The sequence below is a fragment of the Populus nigra genome, chromosome 6 (assembly GCF_951802175.1).
Source record: "Populus nigra chromosome 6, ddPopNigr1.1, whole genome shotgun sequence".
Classification (NCBI taxonomy): Eukaryota; Viridiplantae; Streptophyta; class Magnoliopsida; order Malpighiales; family Salicaceae; genus Populus; species Populus nigra.
Window position 1 is genome coordinate 7745457 of NC_084857.1, and position 24669 is coordinate 7770125.

The 24669-nt window shown below is 36.0% G+C and overlaps 4 protein-coding genes across 5 annotated transcripts; 2 read left to right on the plus strand and 2 right to left on the minus strand.

The window, feature by feature from the left end:
* Positions 1-64: 64 nt before the first annotated feature.
* Positions 65-1546, plus strand: LOC133695890 (uncharacterized). Its single transcript, XM_062117855.1, has 2 exons — positions 65-861; positions 979-1546. The coding sequence occupies exons 1-2, from the start codon at positions 646-648 to the stop codon at positions 1285-1287; spliced, it is 525 nt and encodes a 174-aa protein (XP_061973839.1). The 5' UTR covers positions 65-645; the 3' UTR covers positions 1288-1546.
* A 4063-nt stretch (positions 1547-5609) lies between these two features.
* Positions 5610-8232, plus strand: LOC133697206 (F-box/FBD/LRR-repeat protein At1g13570). 2 transcript variants are annotated; one of them, XM_062119620.1, is made up of 4 exons: positions 5610-5845; positions 6445-7263; positions 7450-7608; positions 7747-8232. In XM_062119620.1, exons 1-4 carry the CDS (start codon positions 5681-5683, stop codon positions 8035-8037), a joined length of 1434 nt encoding a protein of 477 aa, XP_061975604.1. In that variant the 5' UTR covers positions 5610-5680; the 3' UTR covers positions 8038-8232. The 2 variants fall into 2 exon arrangements, with proteins under 2 accessions (XP_061975604.1, XP_061975605.1); XM_062119621.1 differs by having other exon boundaries at positions 5706-5845; positions 6438-7263.
* A 423-nt stretch (positions 8233-8655) lies between these two features.
* LOC133697205 (protein NSP-INTERACTING KINASE 2-like) lies at positions 8656-12675 on the minus strand. The gene is made up of 11 exons (XM_062119619.1): positions 11994-12675; positions 11748-11877; positions 11535-11606; positions 11303-11446; positions 11103-11174; positions 10945-11004; positions 10727-10818; positions 10282-10431; positions 9831-10172; positions 9347-9726; positions 8656-9250 (listed from the first exon to the last, which is right to left on the minus strand). Exons 1-11 carry the CDS (start codon positions 12097-12099, stop codon positions 8930-8932), a joined length of 1869 nt encoding a protein of 622 aa, XP_061975603.1. The 5' UTR covers positions 12100-12675; the 3' UTR covers positions 8656-8929.
* Positions 12676-20635: 7960 nt separating this feature from the next.
* Positions 20636-22210, minus strand: LOC133697207 (S-adenosylmethionine decarboxylase proenzyme). The gene has a single exon (XM_062119622.1). It carries the CDS (start codon positions 21989-21991, stop codon positions 20924-20926), a length of 1068 nt encoding a protein of 355 aa, XP_061975606.1. The 5' UTR covers positions 21992-22210; the 3' UTR covers positions 20636-20923.
* Between the last annotated feature and the right edge of the window lie 2459 nt (positions 22211-24669).

Sequence of the window (24669 nt, forward strand, 5' to 3'; positions counted from 1 at the left end):
TTATACATTAATAAGATATTACACATTAATTAAAATTTTGATATTAAAAATGTGAAAGATAAGTTCATCCTTTCCATCTCTGGATTAAAAAGTTGTCCTGAGATTGATCGTTTGATTCTTTTCCTGTCTAAGAAAGATATCCGTGATTTCAATCTTCAGATCTCAAGCGAAGATCATCGCCGCCATAAGTTGCCTTCATACCTTTTCTCATGCTTGAAACTATGATACCTGAAACTACGTTCATGTATATTCAAACCTCCACCATCATTTAAAGGGTTTAGCAAGCTCATTAGTCTTGAGTTTCGTGAAGTCCACTTTGATGCTGATTTCTTAAAAGATTTTTTCACCAATTGTCCGCTACTTGAAAAACTGGTGTTGGATCGCTATGTGGAAATTTCCTGCCTCGAAATCAATGCTCCCAATCTGAAATTGCTACACTACATTGGCGTTTACGAATGTATCTATTTCAAAAATGCTCCTCGGCTAGCAGAACTTTCAGTTTATCAGACACCGGTTGCAGAACTAGACAACGAGACAAGGAATCACTCGAGTTTGATTGAGGTTTTTAGTTCTTTGCCTGCTATAGAGTACCTGAGTGTCGATTAATACTTTTTGGAGGTAACATAGGTTTATGCCCTTTATTTTATGTATTTCTTTAGCAGGGAATTTTTGTTAACTCTTTATTTTGGTGGTTGTTTCAAGGACCTTGCTGTTCCTGATTCATCAGTGACGCTTCAAGCTTCTTTAACCAATCTAAAGTTTCTAGAGATAAACGATTTGTGTTATGCAGAGGTGGAGGAGGTCTCATGTGCGCTTTGCTTGATTAGAAGCTCTCCTAACCTGCAAAAACTTCTTATTACGGTTGGGCATATAGATCTGAGCTATTTTATGCTTATGCTTACAAAACATTTATCTGTTTGGTTTACGTTTGGAAGGCTTTAATTGAGTTTGTTTCTTAATCCTTTTTCTTCTTTATAGGTGTTCTGCAGCCGCAATGTTAGCACTAATCCTTTCCTTCAACTTTCGGAGCGGGATGGCTTCTTGGATTTTTCCTTGAATCAACTCCAGGAAGTAAAATTACAACGCTTCATTGGCACCTTGCCCGAAATGGAGTTTGTTAGGCTTTTGTTAGCCAAATCATCTGCACTCAAGGTGATGCATATTCAGCCTCCCTCCAAAATGGTTGCCGGTGAACAGCTCAAGATTTTAAAGGAGATAATTCGATTTAAACGCGCATCACCAGAAGCAGAAATCACTTGCGATGATTTCAGTGAGGATGTGGTTTAGCACTATCCTATTTTTAAAATATATGTGATGCCCCTGGATCTACGTAGTCTTCAGAGTTGATGTTTCTAAGTTGCTGGTTACTTGCAGAGTGCGATTGTGAACCACTCGTTTTTAATGGGGGTTACTCGAATATATTGTATGATAAATTTGTAAGAGATGCTTCCATGTTGCTTTACATCTGGAAAGGACTCATTCAAGATTTGAAGGCGATGTCATGTAGCTAAATTTATTACAAGACAATGACAGGAGACTAAAATTCGATTTCTGTAGTCGAACTAGGACTCTCTCGACCCAAAGTCATGGATTAGCATGAACTAAATGTTCATCTTTAGCTTTATCGAAAAAAAAATCCTCACCGACAATGCTGTTCTTGTTTGATGATTGAAGGTTTTCTGTTCTTTTTCCTTTTATTTTACTAGAGGACAGGTCTAATGGATGAGATATACTGTGAGTGATGATCTTCTCATCTCTTCGATCCACATGTTGACTAATGATATTTCTCGGCAAAGTATCAGCAAACAGCGGACTATTGACAAGATATAGTATGTGGTGATGTTATTACTTGCCAATATATGGTAAAAACACTGGTTATGATGAGACGAGGCATTAATACATGTATAACTTACTTAACTAGTCTGTAACTTAAAACTTGTAGTATTTCCTAGAAACATCTGTACAATAGAACACTCATAATTACACTTTACGTTTCCTAAAAACCATAAAAACGTTCAAGATACTGACTTCCCATTTTCCCACTTCATAGCAATACTCTAGGTAGCCTACCACAATTTACAAAAAGAATTGGAATATTAATGTCCATCTTGGAACTTGGAAGAAACTTGCCATTAACATAGAGGGATTATTGCCAGATAATTAAGATTAGTCTTAGCCTCAGAGAATTGATTCCTTTCTTGGTCATTGCATCAGTTCCACGATTAAAGTGGTTATAGGACCTAGAAATTGAACTTTTGTCGTAGAATATGATTATCAGGCTCGGTCTTGAGAAAACTGGACCCTTAGTTAGAATGAAACAGCTTCGTGAATCGACCATTCAGCTGCCACGATCCAAATTCCAGATCCAGTAACGCAAAAGTAATGCTATAAGAACTTTCAATTTATGCTACGCTTCAAACATGTTTCTCATAAAATACTAGTCTTCGGATATATTTGATCAACCAGTTGATTGAAATTATCAGGCTAACCAGTCAACTGACTTGAACAAATTGGTTAGTTAGTTTATGGGATTTCAAGACCGATATACCAGTCTTCTAAAACTGCATATCCTTAAAATTCAATTTATTTTTTAAAAAACACATAACGCAAGTCTTCATATCAATCATTTTAAGTCAAACTAATACCTTAAAATATCAATTAAACATCTTAAATCATTCAATTCTCAAATTAACATATGAACATCATAAAATCCCAAAACATGTTTTTAATCCACAAACTATCACAATCATCCTAGAACATGCTTCTTGTGAATCCACTCAGATTGTTTTTAGCTCATATGCTATATATCATCCATATACTGATTATTCACCCATCCAAGAGCTAATGAAGATATGATGTTTAATCACCATTCAAAAACAATAGAAGAGGAAGTCATGATACGTACTTGTTTTTTCAAACCCTTTTTAAAACCTAAAAGCTTAAGATTCTTTTTTATACTTGGAAGAAAAGTTACTACAGGGAAGGGGAAAGGAGAAGAAGAGAGAATCAATTCTCTAGCAAAAATTCTCTTTAAATATATAGGTTAGATTGAGTTCTTGGATTTGACCTAGATTTGAGTTTGAGTTTGGATTTGGGTTTGAATCTGATTTACCAAAACATAGTTTTACATCAGCTAACTACAAGTCAATATCAAAAAGAAGATTCTCAAGCTTATACCAATAAACGTACGTAGCAGTGAGGACAAGTATCTTGTCAAGAAAATGGAGGCATCAGCGGGCAACTGATATTCGATGATTCTTTTGTCAACGCATTAGCAAAGAACACCTCTCCTTCCTGAAGCAGTATAATGTTGACTTTTTTTCAAGTTCTACTGATTCACTTTGAACCAATAAAAATTATACTCTTTCCTGTACTACATTGAGAAGCTGCATTGAGATTCTTTCGGCGGGGTGGCCGACCAAGATACATTCCTGAATTTTATCATGTCTTCAATCAGTTGATGCTGCTAAATCTATGCTATTGTGTGTTCAACCCTCCATGTTTATTTAAAGGATTTAGTAGTCTGCGCTTACTCTGGAATTAGTAGAAGTTGATTTAGCAATTGATTTTCTTTGAAACTTTTATATCCAAGTGCTTACTACTCGAAGAGTTGCACTTGTCAAGCCGAACAGAATCTCAGGGTCTCCAAATATCGAGGTTCCTCTTCTCCAGGAGATCTGCTTTGAGAGCGGGTGTTTTCAAACCAATTTGCTTAAAAAAATAACCCACTTAAAGCTGATTTGTTTTGAAACTTTTGTCTTCAAGTGCTCGTTGCTCAAAGAGTTGTTATTGTTTAGCCGAACAGAGTTTCGTTGTATCTAAATAGAAGCTCCTAATCTCAAAACCATTTACTTTGACGGTTTTTCAAAGCTATATGCTTTAAGAATATGCCACTCCTTGCAGTAGTATCCATTGGATCATTTGGAAATAGAGAGGAAAATTTTGAGCTCATGGAGACCTCCAATATAACTGAGGTATTTGCCTCTCTACCTTTTGGTGGAAAAAATTCACACAGATTGCAACGTATGGAAAGCAAGTTATTTCTCAGTCATTATTTGTCAAGCTGCATATGTATAGCGCACCAACTTTTGGATAACCTCGTTTTTCTGTTTGCTTCAAGCTACCACTTGCACATGGTGTACCAAAGACGCTTCCAACATCAGCTGAACTCCTAAAAGTCCTCGAGTTGCCAAATTTATGTTTTGGAGGGATGGCGGAGGTATCTGTTCTTTTTTGTTTGATTAGCAGCTCACCGTACTTGAGTAGACTTTGGATTGAGGCGTGTCATTATATGCATCATATACAGTGGATTTGTGCACAGACTTGTGGATATGTTATTTTGTTTTGCATCTATATTGAGTTTGTTTCGTTATCTATTTGTAGGCACACCCCAGCAGCAGTTGTCTGATATTTCTCTTCGACAACTTACAGAAGTGGACATTCGTTGTATCAGTGGCACAACGCCTGAATTAGACTTCATCGAGTTTTTATTAGCCAAAGCACTACCAGTTCATATCTGAGAACAAATGATAGACGAGCACCTGAGATTTTGAAAGAGGTGATTCAATCTCAACGTGCATGTATCAGAGGCAGAAGTCGTAAACTGTGATCCTTAGCTGAAGATAATGATCTTTTACTCGTCTTATGAAGGCAGTATTTTGCTATGTTGTCTTATCTAGCTGCCAGATATCATGCTGTTCTTTTCTCAACTATTGTGCGTTGTCGAAGTATTTACTATGAATTAAGATGATATCGCGACAGACCAAAGAGCAACGTCTTGCTCATTTATTATGTTTATGATGATGATTGTATAATGTTGGATGTAATCTGGCTTCTTCTACAGAATTCTTCTTTTCTGGATTAAAGAACTTCCTTTAGGTCCGTCATCTTCCAACCCGTCCAGCACAAAATATACCCATGTGAGTGTGTTACCATTGCGAAATGCTGTGAACATTGAGTTAATTGGTTTTCAAGCCAACGGAGACATGAATTGGGAAACCTTAACCAGCGTTTGTTCAATGATACTTTCAGCCAATTATCTCCGAACAACCTTTTTTCTTGTACGAAAATGAAGTCTCCACGAATATACGTTAAGGTTATAGTTCTAGTCCATTTACACCAATAACTAAAACTTCCTCTTCATGTCTGGTTAACCTAACTCGGAGAGATAGTCTTCTTTAGGTAAGCCACATGTCTATCATACGCATAAAGGAGACGACATTTCACTTATCAATGACATGTCGTTTCTGATCACGACATCCAGAAAAGTATTTGGAATAATGATAAGTAGTTAAAATTACTTAAAAATATATTAAAATAATATTTTATTATTATTTTTAACATCAAAACAATATAAAAATATTAAAAATGTTTTTTCAAATTTTTAAGAAATTAGTTTCAGCCGTGTTCGAATCATTAATAACACACTCTACGTGCGGTGCGTCCCTCCAGAAGTAAAGTGATTGTTCTTTAGTCCTTGTATCCTAAACGATATTGTGAATTAGTCCTTAATTGTCCTGAAAATATAATTTCAGGGCTTCAATTGCTAGCCTCTGTCATTTCCCTATAAGTAGGATAGCGCTCCTTCACCACTGTCATTTCCCAAAAGTATCATATATTTTTTATATATATATATAGAAACAACAACATAGTGGGGGAGGATTGGATTACACAAGTAGACATGTTAACAAGACAACGGTTAAAGAATAATTTACTAAAAATAAAGCGTAAGAAATGGCACGACCACTCACCGGAACCAAAACAACAACACAAGGAAAGACAGCAATTCTTCCCTCGAACTCGAAGTCTCAACTACCACTTCAGCACTCTTATAGTTCTTATTTATGTAAGTAAATCTCTACTCTTATTTTTTACCCCCTTTAACCTCATCTTCTTACCCTTCTGCACTGACGCTGAGTTTTGTGCTCTCTCAAACCTTTGTTGCATGAATCATTTTGGATCTCTTCTGTCACGAATTTGTTTTTGCTAAATCTTTTTTCAATCATCATAATGGACACTCATTGGTCTAATTTGCTCAATTTTATAATTGAAATAGATTGTTGATGATAAGATTGATTGTGGTTCGTTGCCTGACCCAGTTGTCAAATTTGGTTTACTTTTTTCTTGAGAGTTTGTTCTTTTTCCGTTCGCCCTTTTGTGTTTGGTTGCGAAGGAAACAGAAGGGAATTTTTTTTTTTTTTTAATCAAGTCAATTACCAGTCCATTTATAGGCTCAGTTTAGTGGTGGGTTTCATTTTTGTGGAGTCCCAAATGACGAAAGTTTCTATCTTGAATCGGTGCCATTTCTTTTTAGTTTTTATCCAATTTGAGGGAAAGATCATGACTTTCTTTAACTTTCTTTTATTTTTTTAATGTTTGGTTGTTACATCCGTTTGATTATAAGAGTGAGGCTTCCATTGTTTTCTTTGTTCTTTAAGCTGGCAGGTGCAAATGGGAGATTTTGAGGATCCGGATCTGATAAGTGATCTGCCTCAGAGCATTCTGGAAAGCATCCTCACTCGATTACCAATAAGAGATGCTGTGAGAACAAGCATATTGTCAAGTAAATGGAGGTATCGATGGACTACACTTACTCACCTTGTTTTCGATGACAAATGTATCAGGATGTGCAGTGATAGACCAGTGGTTGAGAACTGCATGGTCAACTTCATCACTCGGGCACTCTTTCTTCACCAAGGACCTATTCACAAGTTCCAGCTCTCTACTTCATATCTGCAATGCTGCCCGGATATTGATCAGTGGATACTTTTCCTCTCAAGGAGTGATATTAAAGAGTTGGTGCTTGAATTAGGAGAAGGCGAGTGGTTTAGGGTGCCATCATGTCTTTTCAATTGTAAAAAGTTGACCTGTTTGGAGCTTTTCCGATGTGAATTTGATCCACCTCCTACTTTTAAAGGATTCTTGTGTTTGAGGAGCCTTAGTCTTCATCAAGTTTTGGTTGCTCCCGAGGCAATTGAAAGTCTGATTTCCGGTTGCCCACTTCTGGAAAGTCTTGCATTGTCTTATTTTGATAGCTTAGCTCTTAATATCCGTGCTCCAAATCTCAAGTACCTGTGCTTGGAAGGTGAATTTACTGATATTTGTCTTGAAAATACCCCACTTTTAGTTGCCATGTCTGTTGCTATGTATATGAATGACGAAATGGCTGAATGCTTTGAGCAAAGTTCAAAGTGCAATTTTATCAAGTTTCTTGGGGGTGTACCTCGTCTTGAGAGGCTTGCTGGGCACATCTACTTCACAAAGGTAACACCGTGTCATATTCTTATTTGGTGCATGAATTTACAATGTAGTTTGTCTTTGCTCCTATGTTTTGGTAAATGAACCATGAGGGATCTAGATTATAAAGTGCAAAATTATGTCCTTATGTAACTCTTATTGTCATCCTTTTTTTCCTTTTTCCTTAGTTTGATTCTGTTCTTTTGGTGTTAGTATTTGAGCATAGGTGATTATCCAGGAAGTCTTGCTATTACATACAGCCACCTAAAAATAATTGAATTGTATCAAGTTAGTTTTGAAGATATGAAAGAGATACGTGTTGTTCTTCGCTTGATCATGAACTCTCCTAATTTGAAGGAACTTCGGATCTCGGTAAGTTTTGTTGCACATGTTGGGATCTTCTTTTGTGATTTTTGGTGAAATTATAATATACTTGCGCATTGCATTTTACATTAATTCACTCAAGACTGGTGCAAACTTTTTGTTTTTTCATCTATGGTTTTTATGTAGGGCTCATCAACCGCTGTGGCTTCTGTAGAAGCACCGAATTTGGAATTTTGGGCGAAAGAGTGCCCTAAAGATTGCACATTTAAACAACTTAAAGTTGTAAAGATGACAGATATGTCTGGTGTGCCACATGAAATGGAATTTATGAAATTTTTGCTTGCGAATTCCCCAGTGCTTGAGACAATGTCAATCACACCTTGTGTATATGTCATGGATGGGAGATTGAATATGCTGATTCAGTTGGTCAGGTTTCGAAGGGCTTCTGCTGAAGCTGAAATTATATTTACCCGATGAAACGCTGTGTATTCCATGAAAAGCTGCTTTTCTTGTGGATATTTGTGAAATAATAACATCATTCAAGTGTACAAGAATACGGGGTGCACAAAATCTTGTTGGTCTTTTATCTTGCCCCTTCATGGGTGCTGCGGAATAAACTTTAATTTCTCGAGCTCAAAGAAGAGTGAAGAATGATAGAGATTCATGTCCTTATCTTTTCTTTTTATGAAGTACTTGATAAAAACTGACTTCTGTTTTTTGGGATTTCTTATAAATGTTTCAGGAATATGCTTTGCATGTTAATGGTATTGGTACCCTCCTCACTTGTTATTTACCATTCAGAAACTTTGTTTATTCTCTGATCCTCTACATCACTTGAGTTCTTATAATTCAATTGGCTACGTCCATCATTGGAAGTACTCATCTTTGAATTTTGATGCCAAGAAATTTCCTGTAGCTGAAGTGGGGGCTGGCCCTGCAACCGTTTGATGAAAGATCACCCTGCGAGACAAACTGCCTTTCTAGCCACCCGTCGGACCATGAATTTCATCCCCATAAACTATTAACTTTCAGAAGCAATCATAATTCTCATGTACTGACCAAGATAAATCTCTCTTCTGAGCTCCAAGGGTAATATTTTAGTTCAGGAGGAACAAACTTTATTCTAAGGTTATCATTAAGTGAACCCCAGCAAAACACAGCCAAAAAAATCTTCACTCGACCAGCAAGACACAAAAAAAAACATAAAACCCTCAACTATGTCATTTTTACAGATCCCGGTTCTGTACAGTCAGAAAGTTTAACACATCTTGAGAGCTCCAATACGTGGTAAATATACACGAAGCTTGTTTTCACACACTGTATCGCATCCTTTTGAAAGTTCGTAAACGCTATCTGTTTGAAAATCATGTCACCTGGGTCCAGAGAGCTCCATTGCTTGGACAAGCAATGATGAATCATCAGTCAGGTCAGAATATCTTTCCGAAGAGGAGAACTCGATGGTTCTTGTTCTAGTTGCTTCAGCTCTCTGAGAAGCTTCCCATTTTTCGGCAAGCCCGTCTCCTTCTAACATCCGAACCACTTCTGACATTTTAGGTCTATGACTTGGAAGGTTTTGGGTACATAATAGAGCTACTTGAACTGTTTCATCAAGCTCAATTGGATCGTAGTTGTTTTTCAGATCCTTGTCAACTAACAACTCGAGCTTCTTTTCCTGATGTATCTTCTTCACCTGTAATTAAGATCATAAATTTAGTGATGGTTGAGAAATGGGACTTGGATTTGTCTGAACTGTATCCAAAAAGTAAAGCGTGTTTGTTTAGCTTACCCAGTCAAGCAATGCTCCTTTCTGGTTTGTTGACTTCCCAAATTCCAGAGCTCTTAAGCCAGATATCAATTCTAGCAATAGTATTCCAAATCCAAAAACATCTGTTTTCTCAGAGGACTGGCCTGTTGATAGATACTCAGGGGCTATGTGCCCCACAGTGCCCCTCACAGCTGTTGTCACATGCGAGTCCTGGTGATCCAACAGCTTTGCCAACCCAAAGTCTCCTACAACAGCCTCACAATAATCATCAAGTAATATATTTGCAGCCTTCACATCCCTGTGAATTATCTTGGGATCACATTGCTCGTGCAAGTATAATAAACCTCTTCCTGCTCCTAAGGCAACTCTTTTCCTTGTACCCCAATCCAGGACAGGTTTCGCTGCAAGAGAAATGATAGGCACAATGTTTACATCATGATTAAAGAATGGTCAATTATATTTCGGTGACTGACAAGTTGTAGGGCTATCTTGATGGATGCATTACCCTTAAGACGAGTAGCAACGCTCCCATTGGACATGTAAGGATAAACCAATAGCCTTTCAGTTGTTGTCATGCATAATCCATAGAGACGAAGGAGATTTCGATGCACTGCTAGGCTGATCATCTCAACTTCAGTCTGGAATTGGATCTCACCGCCTATGGCATTTCCATCTTTGAGCCTTTTCACTGCTACAACAGTTCCATCTTGGAGATGCCCTTTGTAGACATTCCCAAAACCACCTTTTCCTATCAAGTTCTTGCTGCTGAAGTTGCTTGTTGCAATCTGAAGTTCTTTGAATTGAAACCTCCTCAAGTTTCCTAGGTTGAGTTCTTCATGATGCTGTTCTGGTATTTTTGGAAAGAGAAAAATGTTAACAAACACGTATCTGTTGCTAACAACCGCTTAATTTTGCTAATGCTTTATAATTTTCCAGTCAATTTATGCCTTACTAACCATTAATATCAAAGAATATTTGCTGGTTGTGTCTTTGTCTCCACCAAAGAATGAAGCCAAATCCAAGAACCAACAGGCAGATGCAGCCTAGGCTTGAACCAAAGGCCAGGGCAATTTTGTGGCTCTTGCTATTTCCAGAAGGCTGAGAATCTTAAGAAACAAAGAAAGACTTTTGAGAATGATTTAAAGATGAGATAATTTACAGAGAATAATATAGAAATTAAGATTTGTAATTTGAAGCACAAAAGGAAAGTAACACAATCTGAAAAGTATTTTATACCAAAGGATAAAAAAAAATCACGAGCTTCAAATTAAAGTCAAGAGCAAAATAATTGCAAAAAAAAAACAAAAGCAAAAGGGAAGCACAACAACAACTTTTAGAACGGAATAAATTCAAACTTGGAATTAAGTAGGTAACTTTGCAACAGGCGGGAAAGACAATTACTTGGTGAATTATGCACAGCCAAAGATTGCGGAACTGGTGTGGTTCCAGCACAGCCTTGCTCAGTTCCGCATATCAGAGTATTTCCTACAATGCTATGTCAATAAAAAAAAGCAACATCAACTAATTAATTTATGGAAAAGAGATTATAGTTTTTTTTTCTGTTTTCATGAGGGAAAAATGAAATATAGAAGGACAGACAGGTTTTAGGATTGACGTACTTGAATGTTTTAGCATGAACAGGTGGTACAGGAGTATTCAAATTATTGTAAGACAAGTCCCTGGAACATTGAACAAAATCCACGCAAATCATATGGATTTTACTAAGATAAAATTATAGATAACAATAGCACAAGGATAAGGGTCTGAAGAGAATTACAGAAAGGTAAGTTGAGTCATGTTAGCCAAAGAGGCAGGAATTGCTCCATTAAGACTGTTATTGTTCAGTCTCCTGATCCAAATTCCACTTTGTCAGAATCAGACTCTTCAGAAACTTTTAAAAATAATCACCGCCTGATTTTAAAATTGTTATGAAAGAACAAAAATAAATATTGGTGTCTATGTACACTTTGTACTTACAGGTAATGGAGGCTATTAAGATTAGAGAGAGTACTAGGAATTTGACCACTGAAGTTGTTACTGGAAAGATCAATTGTTTTAAGCTTTGGGAGCTTGCCAAGCTCAGCGGGTATATGTCCTGAAATATTGTTATCCTGTAGAAGCCTGCAAAACACCATATTGTCAAGGTTTTTAAACAAAAAAAAAATGAAAGTATAAAATCACACTTCCTGAATATTAACTGAATACTCACAGAGACTGGAGATTTGTCAAGTTTCCAATGGATGGTGAAAGAGTGCCAGATAAACTTTGGCTTGGAGCTCCTCTGCAACAAAACCACTTTTTAACTACAAATGATTTTTCACACTTTAACTCTCATTAAATGGGGTGCTTGCTTTCAAATTATTTGCTTGTGTATTCAGCTTCTCTGAGTGTCTTGGTTAGTCATTAATTTAGTATTACTTACAGTGTAGTGACAAAACCATCAGTAGAACAAGTGACCATGATCCAGCTGCATGGATCCACAGAATGTTCATCCCATTTAAGAACCTCATGAGGATCGTGCAATGAAGCTTTAATGCCCATCAAAGCCTCCACTGAGAGGAGAAAAATAACAGAAAAGAAAAGGTAGAGATTACTTCAAGCTCTTAACTTTTCAAAAAAATTTAAAAGACATGTTTAATTCTCCATTACTGAGCAAAACTCCCGTTACCTTCAAAGTTAACACCTGTAGCTGTTAGCTCTCCATACGCAGTATTCCATAAGCAGATTAACAAACCCACACAATAGAAAAGAGCATTCTTTTTCCTTGCCACCATTGAATCAAAGGTTGCTAGTTACCAAAACCAGCTTCTGGGAGGCTATTAAAGGGCTGGTTGTTAGACTCAACAAAAACAGTGTTGAAGTAGTCTTTGTTTTGTCTTGGTATTGCATACGAACCAGGCACTAGTACTACAACTGCTCATGCTGTCCTATAATTGCACTATCTCACACCTTATCTCTGAGAGACAAAGAGTCAAGAAAACCAGAGGTTTTGGTAAGACTAAGACTCTAAAAGTAAAAGAGGAGTAACATGCCTGCCACTGGTTCAGCAAAGTATAAGAAAAGAATATAAAGGCAACAAGCTGCGCTAACCATGTCTAGATAATATCATTGATAATAGAATTTCTCTCTTCTGTTTTATAAAAATTGTGGAAAAAGCAAGTGAAGTGTTAACTGTTAAGCATTGTAACATCTTATAATTAGAACATATTAGTGACAAGTGACAATGAAAGTGGACAAAGTGTTGGGATTTGCTTTGGTTTGCTAAGCTTCTACTGTGTGACCTGTGGGAATCCAACATTCCCTCAAGTACTTGGCCATTTTCTTAAAATATTAAGGTATCAAAATCCCACTCTTCTTCTCTAACCCTTGCTTTAATTATTATAAGAGAAAAAATTACAGTCTCGAGGGGATTGAACTTAGAGATTTGTGATGTAGTGATTTGCCCCTCGCGAGATCTTTGTAGCGTGAATTATTCCTCCCATTTGCTTTTCTTTTCTTTCATTTTTTTTACTTTGAATTACCCTACTACCCCAGTTGGGTTTTGCTTTATTGATTCTAATACAATCACTTTGTCTCCACAGTCCCTATAAATTGTCCCAAAAGCAGCCAACTTTTTAAAAAGCAAAAGCTGCCCCCCTCTGTTTTTCCCTACAAATTAATGTATTTATATACTAGTGGTAGCGTCCCACAGAACTAGTAATCCCTTGTGCATTCACTGCCATCTGATAAAGAACAGAGGGTGATGCTTTCCGTGGTCAAAGGTTGCAATTTAAATTGTTTTTTAAAATACATTTAGATTTTTTAAATATATATACATATATCAAATTTATGTTTTGTATATATCTTTATATAAAAACCATTGAAAAATAATGGATAAAATGTGTTTTTGCAATTATAATAATAATAATAATAATAATTACACCACGTTATCAAACACAAAATTGAAGTTGGGGTCCAGTTACATACAAAATACTTACATGTTATGATGGATAGGCCTAGCGTAGATGGATGCACGTGCAATTCAGACCCAATAATGGCTGTTGACTTGATGTTCAAACATATTTCATGATCATCATCATTGAATGGAAGGAGTATATCCTTATTGAATGTTAATGATCCGACATAAGGGTTTCAATTAATTAATTAATTAAATGGTTAGGAGTTGGTATAGACATTAACTTCAAATGCAAGTTAGGTCTTGATAGAGACGATAACTTCAAATTAAATCCTAGTTCCCATCTGTCATGGCTCTTGGCTAGTGGATATGCCTGATTTCCCAGGGTCAGAAGCAAGCAGCATTTGACAGACTTACCATAAATGTCTCTCAACTCAACTGGGGCAACTCTTGTTTCTGGCTCTTAATTAATAGCCTCCTTACACGGGTTGACTTTAGATCTCTACAACACAAAATGGTAGCTAAAGCGTGGCTGTTTCTTTCTTTTTTGGTCAATATTTATAGCCAATTGGAGGAACTTGAGGGAAATATGAGCATCTATGAAGGTGGAGAAGAGTATCTGTATATAAGCCACCAAAAAAAAAAAGGATATATATTCTGCTAAGATATTAGGCAGGAACTTTGTAACTTTATTTGGTGGTGAATCTGGTGATTGATAAAGGATTTAAGACCAACAATCTCTCTGAAAGAAAGTTGGATACTGTTACGAAGAAAAACTAGTTGGATGCTAGTTCCATGCACCACCTTTAAAATTCCTGAAAATTACATTCCAACTACTGAGATGTTCCTGTGAGGTAGGATTCAGATTAGGAAGTAAGGGTCCCGTGTTGCCTACTTAGAAAAGTACGCTATCTCTCTTGTGACTGGGACAGTGCACGCTAAAAAAAACATAAAATTATAGGAGAGCAAGGGTGCAGTAGGACCAATGTCAGTGGATTTGCCCTTGGATGAACACTAGGAGTGAATTATTAAGGAGCAAATGCACATTGTATATGCTGTCCTTCCCTTCGCTCTCATCAACCAATTAAAATCCCATTTAATGGATCCTCTTCTCTTTTTTTCCCTTCAAATTTTGACAGAGATTTGATGTCTTTTTCAGTCAACTCAATCCCTGCTTCGCGTAGGCTCCACTACCTTTAATGTAAGTATTTAACCCAACCCCCTTCGACATGGCTAAACTTACCGATCAATACCAAAGGAAGTCGGCAATGGCAGCCGAGGGCATGGGGTCAAAAGAGGAGTCAAAGCGGGTGGGGTTATAAAGAGGAGTTGAGTGATAAACTAAATGAAGATATGCACTATGGACATCCCACAAATGAGTAGGAAATAATTGCTCTGCTTACCTCTTGAAAGAAGAGAGAGAGCACCATTATTCCTTCCAAGCAAACGACATGTTCCATTTCACATGACTCTGGATCATCAAAATTAAAAAGGAAACATTATAAAGCATCCAAAATAGTTGACACTCTCTAACCCCATCTTGTACCCCAATTACCTCAGCACATATCATCCATCACCCACTTAGGTTTTGTACCAAATATTCACGGGCCTACTACTCTGCCATGTGCTCCTTCTTCATAGCTTTTAGCTTCATGACGATACATTCCAAGGGAAACCGAAAATGCTAAAAGAATGCTCTTTTCCGTGTCATCTATGGAATGGCTAAAGCATGCCCTTGTACGTGATTATCTAAATAAGCTTTTCAATGGGGGAAATTAGAAAAGGGGAAAAAAATAAAGAGTGACATTAGGATTATAGTGCTGGAGAAGCTTACAAGACTGTATCCAGCAACAAATGCATTTCCTTTATTGAGGCAAAAAGGAAAAGGTCACTGCTTTGATAATTATATACGTTTGTTATATTCTCCATTTTCTACTTTCAGAAACTAAATTTGAAAACGAAACTAGGAAACTTGTTTGTTTTTTGTTTTTCTGATTTCAAAAAACAACAAGTTGTCAAGATTTATCAAAGTCAAACGAAGTGATTTTCAAAAATTGTGATCATTGCTCTTTTTCAATAAAAATGTTCAAAACAATCGTGTTTTCTTGTCTATGTTATGACAAAAAACGAAAACTGAGTAAATGATACCACACGTATCCGTCTGAATTCTGAAACAATAACCCTGGCATTGCAGCACAAACGATTTTGACCGAATTAGCAGCCAAGAGGTGCGTGTCTTCGATTATCAGTAAGGCTCCCTCTGTAAAAAGGCCAAGGCAGAATAAATTCTGTTTCAGAAGTGGGCTCTCTTGAAAGCTTCGGATACCTCACACGCAAGCCATACTTTTTCTTTCCTTTTGTGGTGCATCCATAGCCTATACTTTCTCCCTAAATTCGTGATACCACCCAATAAAAAGAGAGGTGAGGAAAGCAACCGTCACCTGCTGATCTCTCTTTCCCTCCCTCGTCTCATTGGGGCGCCGTATTTGGAATGTGATTAGTACCACATCCAGCCATGAGAAAGTTGGAAGTAGTTCAGGTGTATAGGAGCTCATACGGAGCCACATGGTCTGAAAGAAAATAGGCCCTGAGCTTTTTTGTTGAATGATCTTGGTCCCATGAAGAGAGAGACCCGCAAGCACCAATCAGGCAATTACACTGTTTAAGTCTAAAAACAAGTTTCTTTACTCATTTTGTCTTCAATCAGTAATTAAACAAGAGAATCTAACAGTATTTAAGATTTTCCTATCTTAAGAATTTGTTAGGGGGTGTCTTAATCGGTCACTAAAGCAGGATCTTATCTTGTTAAGGTGAAGATCACAGTTCAAATCTGTCTTCGTAGCGTCCTTGTTAATGATGGGATTTTTTAGAAGCATTACAAAAAGCAAAGTGGAGCCAACAATTAATGCCAAGACAAAAAAATCATGCAGCTACCACTGCAGCAACCCTTTGATTGCATACATCAGACAGCAATAATAAAGCGAGGCTTAGCTTGTGATTATTGATCCAATAAATTTAAGAAAAAAACGTAGAGAAACCATGGTCATCAGCAAGGAAAACATTGAACTGGTAAGCATGGCAGAAAATGGCTTTGAGGTATACATTATCTTGAAGTCTAATATTGGAGAGATCCTAGACTTGGTGATGCTTATGAGATAATTACAGCCCTGATTTGGATTCTCAACAAGGGCATGTGTATCCATAAACCAAACTAAGAAAGCTCCCAAAATCCAACCTCGCAGGAGAGCAAATGGCACTGGGTAGTAACTTTGTTTAAGCAAGGCGCTACAAGAACAAAAGTATACGTTCATGATCGTTACCTATTAGCTCATTTTCACACTTTCGGCTCTCCTCCTTTGAAAGAAAAGTTGAAAAGATCTGTGAGAAAATCGATACAAGACAAGGGCAAAAAAAGAGCAACTTTGAGCGGCTCGTGATGCCCTAAGATAGGCACATTTAGAACCAACTTTAGAAGGAATTTTCAGCACATCATGTTGGAATAAACTTTCCAAAATGATTATTCCTTTTCGTGCAAAGTTCTTTGAACCTAGATCCATCTCACGCGTCTCAATCTCACCCCTTTCACATGCTGCTAGAACCCAGTGTCTTTAGACGGGGATTTGATTTCCAAAACTGTGAGGTCATTTTTTGTTTTCAAGGACGCAAATGGTCAGATATTACTACACGAGTATACATATCATTGGACTGATCACTGAATTTTGGTATCATGTCCAAAAATGTCGAATCTAAAGTTTTTGCCAATATCCTGAGAGGAAACATTTCACCCCCGTGATATCTTCAGGCATAGCCCAATCATCTGCAATTAACCACGTAGACCCAAAGCGGGAGGAGATTGAACATTTTCTGTGGGATTTCAAGTACATTTTAGCTTCCTTATTGCACTGTCTGTCATGCTCAGTACCTACAGGACTTTCAAATTTTGCAACAGCAAGCATGAATGTTACCTCATATCTGTTGAAATTCCTAAACCTACATACAAAGCCATCCAACTATACACACAGTTGTGCTTGTGAGTGCGTTCTAACTGCGTTTCAGTTTTTCATCATCACGTACCGTATGCTCAATGAAGCTCAGGGCATATATTGGAGAGCCCAAAAAAGAGCCAAAAAAAAAAAACAATTTAGCTTTTCCTCCTGATAGCCAAATGAAAAGCCAAAATCCTCTCTGTGAAAAAAAAAAACAATTTCAACTCCACAATTTCTCTCGATGACTTTTCTCCAAAAAAGCTAGAAGAAGTATTAATATATATTATATATTAAAATATAAATAAATTGTTAAAATAGCTTTTTTGCTATTGAAGTGCGCATGAGAAATAAAATTATATTTATACTATTCGAAAAGCTATATATATCAATAATTTTTAAAATTCAAAATGGTTCTTTTTACATTGGAGATGCTATTAGGAATGGTGTTTAATCAAGCATTTCAAGAGCAAAGTAGTCGGTCAGCTGAAAGGCATTATACTCTATATAAACAAAAAAAAAAAAAAAAAAGCAGCAATAGATCCTCATTTCAGTGGCAAGTACATAAGATTGAAGCAGAGCCTACTCATAGCTTTAATTAGGTTGTTTTTGCAATCTAACCTGTTTTTAAAAAATTTTAATTTTTGTTTTAATTTATTATTTGTTTTTAGATTTTTTTTATATGTTGATGTAAAAAATAAATTTTAAAAAATAAAAAATATATTATTTTGATTTATTTTTAAAAAATAATCTTTGCAATAATCTTAAAGATGCTGTTAATTAACTAATAAAACGGACCAAAGCTGCGTTTTTCTTTCAAAAAAGTTCAGATACATATATCCGAAACAACTTGATCATAATCTGGCTTCAATTTTTCTTGATCCTCCTTGCCCAGTACTTCCCCCTTGGTAGGCTCGGTCAACACTAGCACACAGCATGTAGGCCTTTTGGTGGCTCCAGCACTAGCAAGATCCAGAAAAACCAATGCCAGAAAAAGAAGATAGAAATTGCAGACCAAGATTAATGCTAAGCACAAAGCGAGGATTCTTCCACTTCAATAAGCATCTTGAAGAGTTCCACATCCATGAATTTACTAGTAAGATACAAGAATATTATTGAAGGGTCACGGAGAGAAGTAAACCTCTCGAATAATTTGGGAGGCTTGGGCTCGAACATGATGAAGGTTGGAATTGATTCACACACAATATGATATTGGCTGGTAACAAAAAAAGCCAGATATTTAGTTAAATCTTTTACGGTAATTGAGCAGTCCAAACAAGAACAGCAAATAATACATAGCTATAATTATGATTCAAAATGAAAAATAAAAACTACAAATAAACCACAAAATAAAATACAAATATTACGACAGCAAAATGATCTATGTTTTTGTCTAAAATGAAAACGAAAAGAAGAAATAAACTTGCTGAATAGCTGGGTATTTTGGCATGCATGCATTTATTTTACCTATGATTAGCCCGTCAAATGGAAAAAACTATTAAAGACTATTGTTCCAATGGAATGGCAAATAACCCATCAAATATAATATACATTACTAGAAGTAAAAGTTAAAATAATAATTATTTTTATTATTATATTGTCTTGAGTTAATTGTTTTGATCACCAGTGATCTCGGTATGGTCCTAGATTGATTTTTTAATTGGATTTTAATTAAAACTATAATAATGACAATTTTGATCATTGTGTTAACCCGAGTTAACAATCAATCTGATTCATAACTTAAATCTTATCCCAGATTAATGTCTAGTCAAGTTTTAAAATTATAATAATTATTATTTTTATCTTTATATTAACCTTAATCAACTCGAGTTAATATTTTTACAAAAAATTAAACAAGTTTATCCTATTCTTTTTTTATAGGACAAAAATCTCTTTACTAAAACATAAGATAAAAATTTATTTAAGAATTATCCAAAAATATATAAACAGTTTCACAAAAAAAATTATAATGTTTAGTCCATCTTTATATCAAACATTAGCTTAGTGTCCAAGGCTTCTCTCAGCTAATTCTTCAACGCCTAACAACAGCCATGATCATCGGGAAAAACTATGGTTGATCCGCTGTATAATCATGGAGAAGGAGAAAACGATTCAAAGCGAAAGGTTGAGTGCGGTTGAGGAGGGCAAGGTAGCTTTATCTTTCAACCTTATGGAGACCTCTTAACCTTCATATCTATCTTTATTTTCATTAAAGATAATTTTTAGTTCTTCATAGCTAAAGGTGAGGAAATCCATATGGTTTTTTTCGTGGTCGGTTTTCATGAAATAAAATATTGATAAAAATAGGATAAAATTGAAGAAACAAATGAACTAAATAACACCTATGAAATCCTAGTGATAATATATTAGTTATATGATTTTTAATTTCTTGAACCTTGTCTACATATCATCCCCAGAGGCCATAGCCAACGAAAGTTGAAGACCAAATCCTATCAGCTGTCCTTATTTTATTATACTACTCTAACTTCAATTTTACCTCAAAACAAAAAACATGGAGATTAATTCCTCATCATCGTCATCTCTATCTCCGGCCTCTTTGTGTTTCTTAAAGCCTTCTTCAACCTCTTAATTATTTCCTTCCAAAACTCACAACCTCCTTTTCTATTATTAGCGATATCTTATGGCTCTCCAAATCCTTTGCTGGTCTCGAGCTCACCATTCATTCTCTCACCCAAAAGCTCGGTACATGGTGACCCTCTATATCTTTACTCGCCCAGCTACCTTTATATTTTCGGACGCTCCCTGGCTTACCAAGCCTTGATCCTGGACGGTGTTGATTTTGGTAACCGCCAACATGTTCTCGCTACTGGCTGAGTGAGTGCCAAGTAGCAATCAATATAATATAAACTCCTTGTAATATCGACCGAACAAGTTTTGATTTTGTCTTTAAGCACTACCCTTTTCCAGACACCATGATTGCACACGGGAAAAAAAAAACAAAACAAGAGGAAGCAACAGTTGTAGGGTGAGAGAGAAGGATGAATTATTTTTTAAATAATATTTTTTATTTGAAATTCTAATAATAAAGTAAATGGTTTATTTATTTTTTATGATTTGAATTTCAAAAAAAAATTAAATTAATATTCTAAAAACATATCAAACACTACCATAATTATTTAATCCTTAAAATTAAATTAAATTTCCAAGAAGAAAAAAGCTATACTACAGAGCTTCTTAAACTAAGATTTTAGATTAAGTCAAGTTATTTTTTATATTTTATTTTTATTTTTTTAATATTAAGAATTTTATTTTATTTTTAATTTTTTATAAGATTGATAAACTCAAGTTGTTTCCATTATATAAACGCTTCCATTGGAATAAATGAAAGCACACTTCCGCGAAAGGAATACAATTGCCGTTCCAAAAAACACAATTATCAGCTAGCTGAAAACTTCAATGGAAAAATAGCAATGATCAGAAAATTCTTCAAATCCAATACCAGAAAACCGGTCGAACAGAATAACATCATAATTAGTCAGGATCCAAGCTCCAGACTCTTATTTGAAGACAATGACTAAAACCAAGACAGCGCACTGGCAATATCCTTGCCTATGACTACCAAGAGCTGCTGAGAGTTTTTTTTTTTTAAAAAAAAAAAGACAGAATAATTCCTACAATGGCAGTCCTCGGGGTATGGCGAAGCAAATTTTTCTATTCAATTCATAGACACGGACAACAAGGAAATACTTAAACATGGAACTAATAATCTTCTTCCTCTTTCCAGCAGCATTTAAGGATTGATCTAGGAGAATCAGCATTCCCAGACCTAACAAACTTCTGGTAGATAATGGAACCACCCATACCAAGCTCTCCATGGCTCCTCTCTCCACGACAGTATCCCTTGACATCCAGGGAACAAATCCGCTCAAGTTGTTCTCCAGCAACATCAGCATGCACAGCAATGGAGAATTCGGTTGCTTGGAAACAAGCCAACACCCTATCAACTAACTGGTTAAGGCTCGCATCTTTCAGATCATATCCTGCAGCTTCAAAGCTTGCATAACTGAAACCATCTTCCGGAGTAACATGGATGGTAGAGATTGCAGCTCCTTCAATTGAATTCATGGAGTAACCACAAGGTTCGAACTCAAAATCACATATATTAGAGGCAGGTAGAATCTTTCTTATTCCAGAATCTTCAGTCATTGCTGCTGCTGAAGATGATTGGGTTTTGTAAAACACAGAAGCCTTCTCCCTGTCCAAGCCAGTCATGCACATCTCAATAGTGTAAATAAGGTCACGAGAGAGAGCCGAATCTGCAGATGCAGAGTAAACATGCCATTTCTGTGGTTTGTCCAGACCACCCATTATGTAAGCCTTGCTTCCCAAACCAAGCTTGCCGAAGTAGCCATCCAGGACAGCAATTTCTTCGGAGAAACTGCCATGAGGATAGGACTGAGCTCCAGGGAAAATGAAGCTCCCACGAGTATACCTCACAGATCTCACATTTAGAGAAAGGGTATCAGCCAACTTCAGGATAGCTGGGATTGAAAGGAGTAATTTTGTAGTCCCACAGGTCTTAATGATGATCTTGTAAGGATATACAAAGAGGCTAGACTCAGAGAGGACATAGGAGTCCACATGCTCATTTGATAGCGAATCAACAATGGTGCACTCGGCCGGTCCAAGAATCTCATCCAACTGAGGCTTTGACAGAGATCGAAGGCCCCTCCCTTCAGGATCATCAAAGATGCCCGGCTCAAAATAAGTGATTTCTAGCCTCTTTTCATAGCCTTCAAATCCAATTGCAGAAACAGCCACGTCCATATTGACCAACAGAAGTAGTGACAGCAGCAGATTATTGGAGTTGCAATAACAAGTTCACAGTTGCAAATAACACAATCCAAAGGTGATCACAGTCGCAAGGCAATCACGGTCGCATAGAGAGAGGCAAGAAAGAGGGAGAGACTGATTGAAGAAGACTAAAATACTAACTAATACAGCAATTGATGATGGACCACGTTATGTGGTCAAAAAGCCTTCTTAATGAATATCAGGATGGCTTGCGAGCGCACTGCAAAGGGAAAAAAGAGAAGCAAGAGATTAGCAATTTTTTCAATGATATAAGAAATTTCCTCGATACAAGCAAAATCATCGAGAACGCTTACGTTGGAGTAGGCAGCTGATCTGAACTTCTTGATTCCACCGTTGGGTCGAATGTCTTCGATGCTGTAACCAAGGGGAGCTTCGTAGAATAAGGTTTTACTACTACTGGACTTTTTCTTCCCACCTTTTGACTCCATTAGATCATTCAGTCTTTCCTACACAACAAAATACTGAAAATCAATAACTAAGATCAAAGTAAAGCAACAAACTCAACCAAACGAGAGTAAACAGTCTATTTGAATCCAAATCAAAACGGCATGTGAAAAGGCAATCAAATATCTAACAAGCCAACATTCAGAAAATAAAAATAAATATCTAATAATCCTAGATAATTCAACAAAAAGCAAATAAATTAGAATTTGATATTTAAAATTTTGGAACCCAGATCAAGAAATGCGGCGGACAAAAGTACCAAATCAATTAGGCTCGAATTCTGACCATACAAGATCTAAAATCAGTGACAATCTAATATATATGTGTGCGCGCGCGCCCGCGCCCGCGCGTGCGCGCGTGTACATTAGGTTGCACGTAAAGACGCAAATCTTAATAATAGAAACCCAGATCTATAATAAAAACATCAAAAAATATCAAAATCTTCACCATACCAGCTCGGCCACTGACACAACCACCTAGAATAGCCGGAAAAACATGGATTTTACGATTATAAATAAAAACCGTTAAACTAAATTTTCGTAACCATGAATTTGCATCATACGAAGACCTGAAAATAAATAAATAAATCAAACAACAAAGAAACGAAGCGTATAATTAAATTAATAAAGATGAAACTTACAAATACAAAAACGTGCGATTTCCAACGCCAGCGATAACCGAAACGCTATTGATCTTACAGAAATCACCTGAAAACAGCCCAAGCAACCAGAGGAAACAGGTAAAGATGAAAATAATAAGAATTAACACAAATGCAGATTTGCAGGATCAACAAACAACAAGAGAGACGCTTACCAAAATTTGTAGAGAGTGGAAACCCTACGAGTTTTGAAAGGCTAACAGGAAGACAGGATTCTGTTTCTTTTTGGCCTTTTCTGTTTGCAACGAAATTATTGTGAGCTTTTTCGGCTCTTGGGAACCAATGAGTGAATTTATAATAGAATAGGATGTTAGGGTTGGTGGGTTGTGCTCAATTACTCTTTTGCCCTTTACTTTACTGACAGTTACTACATTTTTCTGGATAAATTATTAGATGTAATCTAAAGAAATCGTTACACCGACCTACCCAATTCGTTGTAATAATTTTTTTATAGTTTGGTTATTATATTGGTACAAAAAAGATATAAATATTAAAAATATAAATATGATTGGTTGAAAAAATAAAAATATAAAAAAAATATGTTTGTGAAATAATTTTAAAAGTGAATTTATGTATTTCAAAAATAAAAAATAAACATAAAATATCTTTTCATGAACAATATTTTTCATTCTTGAAATACTTATATAAAAAAAAATTAGCTCTAAAATTATCTATCTTAGACATGTAAAACTATAAATAATTATTATTATGATTGCAAAACCTAAATTAGGTGTGAATTTGAATAAGGCCTGGATTATTAGTCGGGATGGTTCATGACAACTTGCATATGATTTTTATGCTGCTGTCCCTCTCCTGGTCCAGAAGGAAACAGGAGGTCTGAATGAAAGATTCTTATGGGTCGGGACAAGAGACTATTTTATTAATTACAAAAATAAAAATAAAGGTTAACTACAGCGAGAATTTTATAGTCAGGTCTTTTATAGTTTTCTCGTTTATGATTTTTTAATTACCTTTACATTATGAATTAATAACACTTTATATCCGAGTTAACATGTTAATAAAAATCAACCAAAAAAACAAATTATTTACAAGATATCTCAAAATCAGAGGATCATCAGCTAAAGAAAAACATGGATATCTCAGCATCAAGTCCATCTCTTGAAAAATTCTGTATCACACGCACAATGAAAAAAAACACCCACTACAAATCAAGCTTGTCTCTTAAATAATTTTATACTGAACATGTAACAGAAAGAACAGCCGTTATAGATTTAAGAAGTCATCAAAGAATGCTCACCGTGAAATGTCAACTCGACGGTTTTTGTCAATCCAGAGACTGCTTCTGCCAATACATGTTGAAACCCTTGCCACCAAACAATCCATCAACACCTAGGTTTTAATTTGGACTGTTCTATATTTATGTAGAGATGATAAGGAAATCATGTCTTAAAATAGATAAAAAAAAAATTTATTAGCGTGGGTGTTCAAGTCAGCTTGTGCATGCCTCAACTAATCTCACAGATCTTGAAATTAACGACCATGTAAGACTCTAGTGGCCTTAATGTTT

Bases quoted from the DNA above. Each gene is read 5' to 3' on its own strand.
- LOC133697206 (XM_062119620.1), top strand. From the start codon at position 5,681: ATGTTAACAAGACAACGGTTAAAGAATAATTTACTAAAAATAAAGCGT. The intron at 5,846-6,444 runs GTAAGTAAATCT...TTAAGCTGGCAG, and splicing joins CTCTTATAGTTCTTATTTAT to GTGCAAATGGGAGATTTTGA. The intron at 7,609-7,746 runs GTAAGTTTTGTT...GTTTTTATGTAG, and splicing joins TGAAGGAACTTCGGATCTCG to GGCTCATCAACCGCTGTGGC.
- LOC133697207 (XM_062119622.1), bottom strand. From the start codon at position 21,991: ATGGACGTGGCTGTTTCTGCAATTGGATTTGAAGGCTATGAAAAGAGG.
- LOC133695890 (XM_062117855.1), top strand. From the start codon at position 646: ATGTATTTCTTTAGCAGGGAATTTTTGTTAACTCTTTATTTTGGTGGT. The intron at 862-978 runs GTTGGGCATATA...TCTTCTTTATAG, and splicing joins TGCAAAAACTTCTTATTACG to GTGTTCTGCAGCCGCAATGT.
- LOC133697205 (XM_062119619.1), bottom strand. From the start codon at position 12,099: ATGGTGGCAAGGAAAAAGAATGCTCTTTTCTATTGTGTGGGTTTGTTA. The intron at 11,607-11,747 runs GTAAGTAATACT...GTTTTGTTGCAG, and splicing joins GATGGTTTTGTCACTACACT to AGGAGCTCCAAGCCAAAGTT. The intron at 11,447-11,534 runs GTGAGTATTCAG...GGTGTTTTGCAG, and splicing joins TTGACAAATCTCCAGTCTCT to GCTTCTACAGGATAACAATA.